Source organism: Solanum verrucosum, unplaced genomic scaffold, assembly GCF_900185275.1.
Source record: "Solanum verrucosum unplaced genomic scaffold, falcon-dt-bn FXZP01000217.1, whole genome shotgun sequence".
Taxonomy (NCBI): domain Eukaryota; kingdom Viridiplantae; phylum Streptophyta; class Magnoliopsida; order Solanales; family Solanaceae; genus Solanum; species Solanum verrucosum.
In genome coordinates, this window is record NW_026020032.1 from 1305260 (window position 1) to 1319550 (window position 14291).

Sequence of the window (14291 nt, forward strand, 5' to 3'; positions counted from 1 at the left end):
TCTTTGAAAAATATAGTGAGTAAATATATGGGACCTTATAAATTAATATGGTAAAATGATAAATTTACTATACCAAATATTATTTCATTAATATGTGTGTCAATGCGGAATTGACAAGTAAAAAGGAACGGAGAGAGTAGTTATGTATTGTCTATTTTTTTTTATCAATAGTGAGTATTAAATATTATTCTCCTATTTCTTATTCTTGAATTTTATTTATCATATTTTTTCCCGTTGATTATTATTTATTTGTTATTTTCTCATTTATTTGTTTGCTGTATTTTATTTTCATATATGTATGATATGCTTTATTTGAGCTATGAATCTATTGAAAATGATATTTCTACATTTACAAGATAAGTAAGGTATAAGGTTTCATATACATCACCCTTTCCATATTTGTGGAATTTCGCTGAATATGTTAATTATTATGGTTATTTTGATTGAGATCAAAAGAGGAAACCAAAAAAGAAAGTCACCTCTTTTGCAAAAGGAAAATAATACATGGATATATAGAAAATGGAAGTTCGTGTATATTTACATAACTTCCATTTCTTTATTAAAAATAAATTACATAGGTTTTTAAATTTATATAAAAGACAAGCAACATGAAATAGTGAAGTCTCTCAAACCATAAGCAAGTTATTCTTGCATCCTTTTCATGAAAATGCAATTTTACCATAAAGTTGTTTTTGATGTCCTATATATATATTTCAAATATATCCCTTTAAATTGTAAAAAAAAAAAAACATATCATTTAAACAACTATCTACCCTCAATTATTTCTAAAATATGTATTAGACCTACTTTTCATATGTTTTCTCCATTCACAACAATACAACCCAATATAGTTTCACAAGTGGAGTCAGGGGTGGTGGTGATAGTGTGTAAGCAGTCTTACCCCTACTTTAACAAGGTATAGAGATTGTTTCGAATAGGTCCTTAACTGTGATCTCACAAGTGGATCGAGGAAGAGTGGTGTGTAAACAGTCTTTACCCCTACTCTGAGAAGGCTGGAAAGACTGTTTCAGATAGATCCTTGATTGTAATCTCACAAGTGAGGTCAGAGAAGGATGATGTATAAACAATCATATCCCTATTTTGCAAAGGTAAGAAAACTGTTTCTATCACACCCTCGTCTCAATAAAATGTACTCTCCATTTGAATCTAATTTTTGCTATTACTTCCATATTTCATTTTATAGTATAAAAATTATTTCTCTTTTCTTCTTTTTTTTTATTATTGGGGAAGAAAAGATATTTTCTTTAAAAAGTGAGTCCTAAAATGGGGGAATTGGACCAATTAGTTGATTTATGAATAGGGGAAATTTGGTAATTGTGGCTTAAAATAGGGGGGACAAAAACAAATATAGGGGAATAGTTATAGTGTTACTAGGCTTGTAACCTTTTAATTGCAATGGGGCCCAAAACTTCATTTATTGAAGTATTAAAGCCCTTTAACATCTGTAAAAGTACAGAACAACCCAAATAGAAAGAGACAATTTATTATTCGTCAACTCTTTGCACAAGTCCTTATCATCTTTATTTATCTTTTCATGCATCACCGTTAACATTTAAAGAGCACTGAATTCTCAAATATGAAATATTTAGGCGTGAATCTAAATTTAATTGAGCTTTAATGTGGTTATCAAATACCGAATGAAAAATCAAAAAAAGAAAAGAAAATCTCTTTATCATTAATTAGAGATTTTAATTTGAGCTCTTAGAATGATAAAATTACTCTTTAAAGTGCTTTCTTTTTTATTGACCTTACACGACACGAATTCGTATTAAACAAGGCGTAATCCGAGCATAGGACGTTGAATGAAAAATCAACTAACTTTAAATTGTACGGATAAATCGAGGTTCATGTGAGTATCAAATGTCAAATGAAAAACTCAAAAATAAAAATAATAGATTAGGTTTAAAACATTAATCAAGGTGTTACTATTTTTGTTTTAAATAACATATATACAAATTATTAAAACTAATAAAAACAAGTATATATTACATTTTTTAAAATTATATTATTTATTGATGATGATGATGATAACGTAGCAACCTAAGAAAAAAATTGACTTTTCAAATAGCGAAAGTACAAATATATTAAAATATCAACAAAATACTCCATTTAGCTACGAACTTCGTAGCTAATCCGTTACTATTTTGTTGTATAGCGACGGATTTTACTGTTCAGCTATAAAATTTGTCCGCCTCAAAATCTAATTTTTTTGTAGTGTTATATTCGATTCGTATTATTTGCGTAAGGCTTTTAAACATCCCTAAAGAAAACATTCGAACAACTTTAATGGTAAGAGCATTCACTACACAATCTCATTTATATTTTCTACTTGGTGTCTTTCTAAATTAACACACAATTTATTGAAACATTAAAGAAATTTTGAAGACAAAAAACAAGTATATATTCTTGCATTCATGAAATATCCAATATTTGAAATAAATTTATTTTCAAAACAATTACATAGTTTAAACTAAAAGGAATATAGTATTTTATTGAATGTGTATCAAATGTCCCATATTCTTGAATTTTACATAACATGGGTACAACCCCACCCCCACCCCACCCCATCCTGGTTTCTCTTGGGAAGGGGTAGAAGTGAGGACAAAATAATAATTATTTAAAATTTTCCAAAGTTGTAAAAATTAATGGGATAAATTCCTAGGGAACAGTATCCATATGGTGGAATGGTTTTCAATATATATTTGATGAAATGGGGAATACATTAAATTAAAACAACAAGATTTAATTGTTGTTTCTTTTTATCAAAACAAATTCATGCAATAATATACCTAATGTATTTTTGAGGGGAATTTAGAAAAAAAATAGAATGTATGTAAATATTATTTCTATTTTTTTCATAGTCAACAAAGTAAAGGTCTTTTCCTTTTTTTTTACTGAAGTTATTATTCGATCGCAATCAAAATGGTTAATAGTGAAAGAGAAGGCTTTCCGTTGAAATAGGGCATTATCTAATTTATCTTTTTGAAATTAAAAAATTACTTACGATATATCTTCGATTAAAATAAAATGCTTTTTTTATATGTGTTTCATTTGCAAGTTGCTTCATGATATAGCTCTATCTTCTAGCTTAATTTTATCTCCTTGTATATTTTATTTAACAAATAGATGCTGGAATAAACACATTATAATAAATATATTTTAATTTGTTGTAATAAGTTATCTGATTGTTGTAATTCCTTTATTTTGAATGATTATCTATGTCAAAAATTTTAAAAATAATATGATAATCAAAACAAACGACAAATATATAGTAATAGAAATCGAATGACAAGAAACTACGATAATACTATAATTAATATTGTTTAGAAATTAAAATCTTTGGCAAAACAAACCTAAGTAGAACCAGACAAAAGAAAAAAGATAAATAAAAGGTATATTAGTTAAATTAAACTGAATAGTTAAATTAAACTGAATATTCCTTATACTGATACCTTTTTTCCTTCTAATTTTGCACACTTTTGAAAACAAAACAATAAAGAATATACAAAGTAAGATGAAATATTATTGTAATATAAGTAAATTAGACAATAATTGTTGGATTAATCACCAAGACAATGAAAAGTTGTTAGCTTTAATAACTAATCCATTAAGAATATGGACTTTTAATTTATTAATCTACTGATTACAAATGATTGGCCAAAAATAAACAGGTTGTCAATAGTATTAATAATCCTATTAATATTCATTTGTTTGTTGGATCTACCAAATAAAATAATCAATATTTTTTTTTCAGACTGACAACTCCTCCATCACCATATGTTGTTTTAAGATTTTGACCAAAATATCTTGTCCACTTATTTTATTTTTTTCAAAAAAATTTTATTTTAAAGGGAATCTCAAATTTGAGATCCAAATTTAATATGGATCAGATTTAGAACAACTAAAAAAAAAGATTGAATCAACCCCCCCCCCCCCCCCCCACACACACACACAATAATATCCTCTCCAATTGACAATTTGAACCATTCAAGTATTTTAAAATATTTTGTTTTTGGTAGATAGGATAGAAAAATATCGAAGTTTCAAGAATCTGTCTCTAAGTGAGATGAAAAGAGCGAATTATCCTGAAATTAATAAGAATGATATCAAAACTCTAGATATAGTGTTTTTCATAATTAATATTTCGAAACGAATCAAGGTACTAATTATTGTAAAATACAAAACTTTCTTATTGAGTGAGTCTATTACCTCAACTGATGTAAAAAGAGAGACAAGATCTATTAGAAATGATCCACAAATTATAGTTTTAATAAGAGGAAAAAAGAAGAAGTGTCAATTTAAGCAAGAAAAATTAAATTTAAAATTTGAGTTGTATGAATTTGAATCAGAAATTTCATTATAAACTATTTGACTTATACGATTTTAGATTTATTTCAGATACTTTGAAATAAAACTATTGAGTTCGGACAAATTCGTAACTGATGCATGGATCAACCCATAGAGTATCAAGGTTCTTCTTTGGCTCAACTTTTCAAGTGTCAAACTCAAATGAAAATGTGACACTAACTTTTAGAGGTCATTTTGGAACTTGTGATTTGTGAATATATATGAATGTGACACTATTCTTTTGTGACCACAATATTCCACAGCCCCCCTATGCCTCCCCCCCCCCCCCCACAAAGACACACATACAGAGACAAGAAGTAAAACATTACAGCCAATTTGACAAAGCTAAGATAATGGTGTCTTCTCAGACAATATGTTGTTGGTCCTTTAGGTCATAAGGCAAAACATACCTACATGTGTTTTACACTTGATTTTGATGTGAGAATTGCAGGTGACCAGAGGTGGATTTAGGACTAGTTTCGTTGATTCAACTGAACACATTATTTTTTTATTCTAATTGTCTTATTGGGACTAAGGTAGTATATAACATGTGAATTCGGCAGATACAACTTATATCGTGTTACAAAAATCACTTAACATGTATATATAAAAGGAGTTCAAAACAGGTTGTTAGTACTTGAGTTCGTGTTCTAGAATCTAGAACTTATAAGATATAAATTTTCACCTCGCCTATGTTTTTGTAGATATGCAAATAAAATATCTAAATTAAATATATGCTTACAATAAAGAGAGGAGTCGAAATTGCTCAATTTTGATCTTCATACACTTTGGGTTTATTCATACCTTTTTGACATTCGCAAATCGCACCTTATATGTCACTAAGAGAGCTCAAGCGTGAAATAAATGAACCCCACGTATCCAAATTCTTGAAGAAAAAAAAAGGTTAAATTTTATCCCTCTATTTCTCACTCTGGTTTAAATTTTACCCTTAGATTGGATTTGCGTCAAGGGTTGACAACAAAAACTAGATTACTTCATAACAACCAGAGTAAAGTTCAATGGAAGGCAAAGTTGCTCAATTTCAAATAACACAAGGAAATTTTAACTATTTATGCATTGTGAACTTATTGATCATAAAATCATGAATTCACCTTTATTCCGAACAACAACACATTTGTATTAAAAGGCTAAACTAAGAGGGGGAAAGGGGGTTGTTTTCAAATACCCCAACAACAACAATGACAAAAGCTATGATCTAATAGACAAAAACAAGATTTCATTAAAATTTTAAAAATATAGAAGACAAGAAAGAGCAGAGACTTCACTTGTTGTCTCAAATTTATATGGTCTAAGATTCCATTTCTCTCAACATTATTCACCTAATTTAATTGCATGATTCCGACAGCCAGATCAATGTCGCATTTCGAGGTACTATTATTTTTTTTCTTATTAAAAAAATATTATTGAAAATTATAAAATAAAATAAAAAGTGGTCCAAAATTCATAACTTTTTGTAATAATAATAAACCAATTGAGTCACACATGAATTTTTCTAGAAAAAAAAAGGTATAATATGATTTGTAGAATAAATGGACCACTCTCAACTATCAAAATCCGACCTAATAAGTTAGTCTTTTAGGTTGGGCTCTCTTATTCAACCTATAACAAATATAGTAACATAGGTTGGTCCACCGCGACCTAAAGTTGTGGATTATATTCAAGAGGAAAGTGAGTCGTGAACAATGAAGTTGACTATGAAGCAAGACAAGTAGAATAGGCCAATTGAGTCTTGCATGGATTTTATCGTTAATTGGTTGGAGGTTTATAGATTGAACGGGTTCTGATCCTACTTAATAAGTTAGTTTTTGGATTGTGACACTTTGATTTAGTCTTTTAAGTTAGACTCTCCTATTCGACCTATTTATCCAATGTGACTTAAAGACTTGAGTTATGGCCCATTTGAGCTAGAGTGTCAAGAGTGGTAACTTAGAATCAAAAGGTAAGTCAATCGTGAATTACAAGGTCATTGATTCTGGAAAAAGTTAACTATAATGAATCAACTGAGTCTACATGTATCTATCCAAAATTTATGGTGAGAGGTTTATAGATTGAAAGCTCTCCTACTTAATAAGCTAGTTGATTGGCTCATGTTCAGTTTTTTTGATTTGTTGATCAGTTGCAATTTGAAATTGTGGGCTATCTCGAGTGCAGGGTGTAAAGAAAAATTTCCTAGATGATCTAAGAAAGGTCAATCATGAATAATAGCAAGGTTCTTTCGCCCTCCAATAGGAGAATTGCACTAAACCAACATAGTCTCACATGAATTTCACAAAGAGTTGGTAAGAGGTTTATAGATTGAATGAACTCTCTTACTTAGTAATCTAGTTTTTTAATTGTCTCTTGTGTTCAGCTTTTAATGTTTGTTGATCAGTCACGACTTGAAGTTGTAGACTATTCTTGATGCCAGAATGAAAAGAAAAATATCCTAGACGATTTAAGAGAAAGTCAATTGTGAATAATAATGAGGTTGTTCATCCCAAGCAACAGATTTGCACTGAACCAACAGAGTCTCACAAGGAGTTGATAAGAGGTTTAGAGATTGAGCGAGTTCTCCTACTTAATAAGCTAGTGTTTTTATTGGCTCGTGTGTTCAGTTTTTTTGATTTGTTGATCACTCACGACTTGAAGTTGTGGACTATCTCAAGCGAATAGTGTAAACAAAAATACCTTAGACGATCTAACATAAATTCAAATATGAATAATAACGAATTTGTTCGCCCCAAGTACAAAAATCGCACTGAACTAACAGAGTCTCACATGAATTTTACAAAGAGTTGGTAACAGATTTATAAATTGAATGCCCTCTCCTACCTAACAAGCTAATTGTCTAGTCTACAACTTTATGTGAGTGTTAACATCCTATGTTGTGTTAATAGACACCATATAAACATTAAGATTGGTATTGGTGCCCTACTTGTATCCTATCAATGTCCTATAATAAAAGTGTGTTTAGTTAGTGTTGATATATAAAGGGGACTTGCTTTGGACAAAAAGTTATTTTTGGACCACAAAGACTAGAAATAGGAGAAAATCTAAAAATTATTGGTCCCTCTTTTCTTATATCTTGTTTTTTTTTTCAATTAGGTATTTACATTTCCTGTTTTTTACATTGTAGTTGACTCTATTTTCATTTTTTTTAAAATAGTATTAAAGAAAAAGGGATCAATTTAACTTCACTATATATATACATATAAATGTATAAGATCAACTTACTGAAGGAAAATCTAAAAAGAACTATGTTTTGTCTTTTTATTAAAAAAAAAACTGATCCTAAAAGATGCTGAAGCACAATACAAAGATTCCAAATCAAGATGGTTATTAGGTGTGCATTTAGACATACTTATTGTGAAATTTGAAGGAAAAAAAAGAAAAAGTAGTATTTGGAAAAATATTGAAAATGACATTCAGAACTTAGTGTTTGGACATGAATACAAATTGAAGTTGTTTTTAAAATTTTGTGAATGATTTAAAATGAAAATTATGAAAACAACTTTTCAGAGTTTTTTGACTTCCAAAAAAAATCATTAGTACTTTAAGAATGGATTCAACTTTTAAGGTTCTCATGGTGCTAGAAATTTCAGTAAGGATCTTCAAAGAAATATGAAAATATCACACTTATATATTAACCTATATCAACGGAATTCTATTATGAAAATACTACATGTACAATGACATTTTTCGATGAAAAGGATTTAATTGAACCCCCTTTGTCAAAGCTAGCTGCGATCCTACGAAATTCTATTAGTAATATGTTTCCTCTTTAATTTGCTCCCCTTCCAATAGTGTCCTGGAAAAGCTTAGTATTTATGAAAGACATAGTGCCTAGACATCAATTCTTATGGTGGGTTGCGCTATGTTGTTTGGACTATTCGAAAAATATCAATAGATGTGTATCTGACTCTTTGAAAATAATACTATGAGTACTACTCATAAATTCAACGTAGCTTGTGAGGGTCTTTATTAACCCGGATATGTGAAAGAAGGAACATTAGCTGGTTAATATAGGAAAAACTACATGATCAGATATATATACTATTATTATCTATACTTTCAAAATATTACGTATCTTATCACTAATTAAGAATTTTCTATCATATATGGAGGAAGATACACTTAGATACATGAATTTTTGCTACCAGATACATGGAAATGACACTGGACACATGTATTTGTATGTATTTGATGTGATTCATATGTATATGAGATACAAGATACATAGGAGAGTGGAGAACGAGATGGGAGAGAGGTGAGAGAGATAGGGAGGGAGGCGAACGTGATTTATTACGTATCCCAGATACATGTGAATCCACATGGATACAATGTATCTAGAACAAATTACACTTAATTTTGATCCCATGTGTCCCGAGATACATGTATTTGGACGCATCAAAATCTGATAAAATTCATAATATTACAAATTAGAGTGTATCTAAATAATTAACTCCTAAATATTACAAATTAGAGTGTATATATATGATGAAGTGCAATGGGCCTCAAAGTAGCATCTTGGGCTTCTTATTTACAACTGTTGTCATTCAAATTTGGGCTGAGAGGAATGCATGCAGGCTCATATGGTAAGACAAAGGAATTGTAATTGAAACCATTAGATAGCTTGAATATAGATTTTAAAATACGAGACTGATATTATTTGAATCGAGGGTTTATCGAAAATACTCTCTAATTACAAAATAAAGATAAAATCTATGTATACTTACTTCAAACCCTACTTTCCGAAACTACATTGTATATATTATTAGCGTACGTTATTATTATACCACATTGACATGTAGATGAAACTTTATTTTTATTTATTAATAGTAATAAAACAAGCTTAAAGAAGGGAGTAGATAAAGTGTGTTGAGTTGATGGCTAAAAACATTGCTTTAGAGTTTAGCCTAAACTATATATCACATTTTATGAGTCTTTGTACTTCAATCATATCCTATGTTTTTTATCCTCTTGAACTACAACTTCAAGCGTTAAAATCTCTCCAATGCATTGGTGTTTGTATTCCACTATTCTAAAAATACTTAAAAGATTTATAAAATAACATAAAACGCGTCATTTAAGTAAGTTAATACATAAAAAATCCTAAAATTATCACTATTTTGTATTAATTCCAATAGAGTTTTTTTAACTTGACTAAAAATATAATTATTGTTACATGTAGTGTCACAAGACGCATTGAGCATAAGCCCTTTGAGCATTTCTAACCTTCAAAATTTAAAATTCAAGAATAACATACACAAAGTTTAAATCTAAACTTTCAAAATAGTGACAATTTACGAAGAAGGTTCATACTAATTAAGTTTAAAATGTTCGTTTAGAAAAGGACTTAAAAGAATAACTCAGTGCACAAAATATCTTGTATTTACGCAAAATTTGAGGAAGGACAACATAGAGGGTTTATTCGGATTCAAATTTATTGATTGCTTTCACATATCACGATTTATTCCAACCGCAACAATTGGAGACAAACCCAAAACTGAGTTAAAAACAAAATTGTGGATTTGTCTCCAATTGTTGCGATTTTAATGTCTATGTCGTCCGAAGCAACACGTCAGAACAATTCTAAGGCATGTCGTCTCCAAAACACGAGTCTATGACAATCACTGGCCTAAACCTAGGCTAAGGCCAATTACAAGCTACCAAAGATCACAAATAACTACGTACGATCACCACTAGGTAAGACATGATCACAACATAAGAATAAGCATGCCAGCACTCTCGAAAAACACCTATGACATGATTTCTAATAAAGACTCAAATTTATTGTTTACTTTCACGTATCAAATCATTACACTTTAAAAAATTTTATTGATTGCTTTCACGTTTCGAACCGTGATTCATACTATACCAAAGGGAAAAAAAGAAGGAATTAGTCTTTATACGTTGCCTCTCCCTCTAAAAATTTAATTTGCAATGGCGACCCTAATGTATCACATGTTGTCATCGTCTTCACTGTTATCTCTGGGATTCTACCACCTCATCTGCACCACCCGGAACCGCCTCAAATCCGCCGGAGACTACGTCGCCAAACCCTACCACCCTCTCTCCTTCATATCTCAGCCGCATCTCCGCCGTCTACCTCTTTATCTCCTCCTTCTCTGCCTCCTCATTTCTCTGATCCATCAATCGCTCGTCTCTTTAGATGCCGATCCTCTCCTCAAAGGTCATACTCCGGTGCACCGTTTCACCTCACTTCAAGCCGCCGCCGTTGTTTTCTCGTTTCTAATACTCGTTGTTTTTCTCCTTATCTCCGAGTCAACTTCTCTTCTCCCTCTTCCTCCCGATCTGTTCTTCGCTTTAGCTGCTGCACTTTTCTACCTACAGTATTCGGTATCCGATTCTTCTGCTTCCGTTCAAACCTCCGATCTCCAGGCTAAATGTGATTCCGTTTCAGCTCGCATTTCTGCGCTCTCCGCGTTACTTTGTCTCGTGATTGCTGTTCAACCTAAGCTTTTCCTAGCTGATGTTGCTTTAGCTGCTTCTATCTGTCTCCAGGGACTATGGGTTCTACAGACGGGACTTTCGCTTTACGTTGATGCGTTCATACCTGAGGGTTGTCATAAGTTGTTGGATGTTGTTACTGGGGTAGAAGGTTCAACCAAATGCGATTTGGAGGACTCTAAGCTCAGGGCTATTGCTATACTTGATTTGGCTTTTGTCGTTCACGTGATGTTTGTCTTGCTCATTGTTACAGTCACCTATGCTGCCGTTGCTAAAACTATTGGTATCAGGAGATTTGGTTCTTATGAGGCTCTGCCCAACGCTGACTCGAGTCATATACAAATGAAGGCTATGACGGGAACTCAAGCTTGATTATCGTTGCATTAGGTATCATTCTCCCCTTAACTACTCAATGAAGGACATGTCAAGCTCTTAAGCAGAAGAATTGAAATGGTGAAATGTAAAGAGATGCATTCTTAGTATATAATGTCTTGTAAACGCAATATATCGACCAAATTAATTGTCTACTTTCTGTTTTGTCCTCTGAGATTGTTGTGCAAGTATTGTTACTGTTCATTCACTTGGTACATGCATTATTAATCTCTGTGTTATCAGTGCGGACAGAAGCTCTTGCACTTGGCAGAAAATGAGTCTAAGAGCAAAGGAATTAAGCACATTGCTCGATGTGATGACACAACATACTAATAATATAACGAGAAATGAAAGAAAACAATCACCTGTCTAATCAAAAATATCAAAAGAAGCTGGGTGGGTGTTAACATTAGTTGGTTTGTGCTTTAGAATATAGTACCTAAATCACCTCCAGAACTGGAGGTGATAGTATTGTGCCCCAATAATAACCAAGGCATACTCAAAACCAATAGCAGAGATCAATAAGGAGGAAAGGAAGTCTCTGTAGAAGTTCGCTTCCTCATATTTTGTTGTGCGAGTGTTTGTTACTGTTCATTCTCTGAGTAAGTGCATTATCAAATCCCCTAGGCTAGAGAGCTTCCTAGATTTGTATAATAAGCTCTACCGTCATGACGTCACATACTTGGTTCTCATTTGCTACTATTGTGCTCCCAGGACCCAGGCTGAAATAGACCTATGATTGTTTTTTATGTGATTTATAAAAAAATTGGATAGCATTAACTAATTTGCTTAAGCCTGAAGTCCGTGATTTTGACCATTGTTTCTGCTTTGAAAACGCCTTGGTCTGACCTGGATTATCCAAGACGGTGTCATTCTTACTCAGGAATTATTAAAAGCATTGGAGCCACTAGTGATTATTCTTATTTATCCGTTGTTTCTTTCGGAATTGATACTTGCAGAGCGGCAAGCCCTCTGATAGAATTAACTAGGACTTCTTATAGCGTCCTTCTCTATACAGGCTCCTCTCCTGTACCATTCTGGCTTATCATGTATCATAACTTCATCTCCATCTATTCTTTTAAATGATTCACCTGTTGAACTCATTTATACTTACTGTGGTCTTTGAAAAGGGATCCTCTATCCCATGCTTGTTCATTCTTTGTTGAGATGCCCTTTCTAGTTTCTAGGGTCCATATTTAAGTACTATATAAAGTATGTATAAGAGGGACCTTATCTTGGTTGAAGTATCCGAAGAATATAAACTTGCTTTCATTGAGTCTATTTTACTTCCCACTCTCGTTTACCATCTTGGTTCATATTCTTCTGAGCTACATTCCCCACAAAGCTGATATGAAGATTATTCTTTTTCTTGACCTGTAAACCAACTCGCCCGGGGAGGGGATAAACAAAGAATAGGTCTCTTTAACATTACTCATCTTTAAAAAATTAAGTTGAGTATCTGGTCTAGGATGGCTCTCTTCTTTCTAGCAGTAAACGGAACATATCATAAAACTAAGTCCTTTCTTAGTCTCTCTGCAAATAGTACAAGTCTTGAGACCTGGAAATTGCATCTTAGTTGGTAGAGAAGGTTTTCCATAAGTGTCTTAAATGGAAAATGGGTCATGTGAAAACAATTAAGGTTTTGGGTAATCTATCCCATTAACAACTGAAATGATCCATTTCCTTTATTTTCCTTTGAAACATTGCTCCTGAGATCCTAACCATTCCCACTTTGCCATTTTGCTATGGATTATCATATAATTGTGCTTGTTATTTGGATTTTGTGAGTCTAACTGATTCCATTCTTTCCAACAAGAGTTTAAAGATATCTACTCCAATATCTACACTCCTCCCTCAGCTGTTAGATTTAAAGTTTAGAGTGTTGCTTAGAAAATTCCTTTGCTTCTCTTAAGCTTTTGTTTCACTTGGAAATTTTTCAACAGACTTCCTACTAAAGCTGGGTTAGGTAAGAGAACTTCTATTAATTTCTTGTGGGCTGATGGCTCATGGCCCATGCATCATATATATAACTCATTAGAGTAGAAATTGTTTGTGCTGAAAACTGAAATTCTCAGTGTAATCCCACAGGTGGGGTATGGGAGGATTGAGTGTACGCAGACTTACCCCTACCTTGTGGAGGTAGAGAGTTGTTTCCACGAGACCTTGGCTTAAGGAATAAGGAGTGCCTTTTCTAGGAATATGAGATAGAAACTGTACACAATCTTTTCTTGAATTTGCCTTCACTTAGATTCACCTTCTTTCCACCTATTCTTTGGAGTTATCCTATTTAGTATTCTAAAGCCTCTTCTCTTAAGCAGTGTATAGACCATGGTCCTTACTCATTACTCAATTACTGTTTCTATTCTTCCATCAAGAACTTGGAAGCATGGAATGTAGTTCTTCTGTTCCAGCGATTCGCAGTTTTTAACAGTAGGTAATAGTTAAGAAGCCTTTCAAGAGATGATGGTCAAGAATGTGATTGAAGCCAGGAAACTACTACAGCCTATATGCTCACACTCTTCAACAATGCCAGAGTGTGTGTTGGATCCTCCAAAAGTACTGCATTTTTGGAAGATCTAACACGGCAACATTTTGGAGAGTCCGAGCAACATTGACTATAGCTTCTACATGGCAGCATCCTTTTAGCCTCACAAGAAGTGGTTATTGAGAAAGTATTCTCAGTTCTTATCATCAGAAACTTGAGTCCCTTGTGATCTCAATTCCTACAATATTGCAAAAGTTTTTTCTCTGTATTGCTAAATTTATTGACTTTAAGTATTTGCTTTATTTCTAATCTTCTATCTTTGTTGATCAGGTTATAGGAGGGAGGCGGCATTCCAATCAGATTAGTCCATCATTCTCAGCTGTCATATCTCAATCAAGAACAACAACAATCTAAAAACGAGCTAAGCCCGCCAAGAAGGTTTCCCAAAGCAGATATATATAGCGAAGTTCGGTTTTGTTTTTGCAGAGTTCAATCTTGTTGATGGAGTAGAAGCAGTTTCTTTTGTATGGACCCAATACTTTACATTAGACTGTATTTTATTTGGACAAAATGTTGTATGAAATGTCAAAAGGCA

General features: G+C 32.3%; 1 protein-coding gene across 1 annotated transcript; it reads left to right on the forward strand.

The window, feature by feature from the left end:
• The first annotated feature begins 10260 nt into the window (after positions 1 to 10260).
• LOC125821532 (uncharacterized) lies at positions 10261 to 14286 on the forward strand. Its single transcript, XM_049500949.1, has 2 exons — positions 10261 to 11226; positions 14027 to 14286. The coding sequence occupies exon 1, from the start codon at positions 10312 to 10314 to the stop codon at positions 11209 to 11211; it is 900 nt and encodes a 299-aa protein (XP_049356906.1). The 5' UTR covers positions 10261 to 10311; the 3' UTR covers positions 11212 to 11226; positions 14027 to 14286.
• Positions 14287 to 14291: the final 5 nt, after the last annotated feature.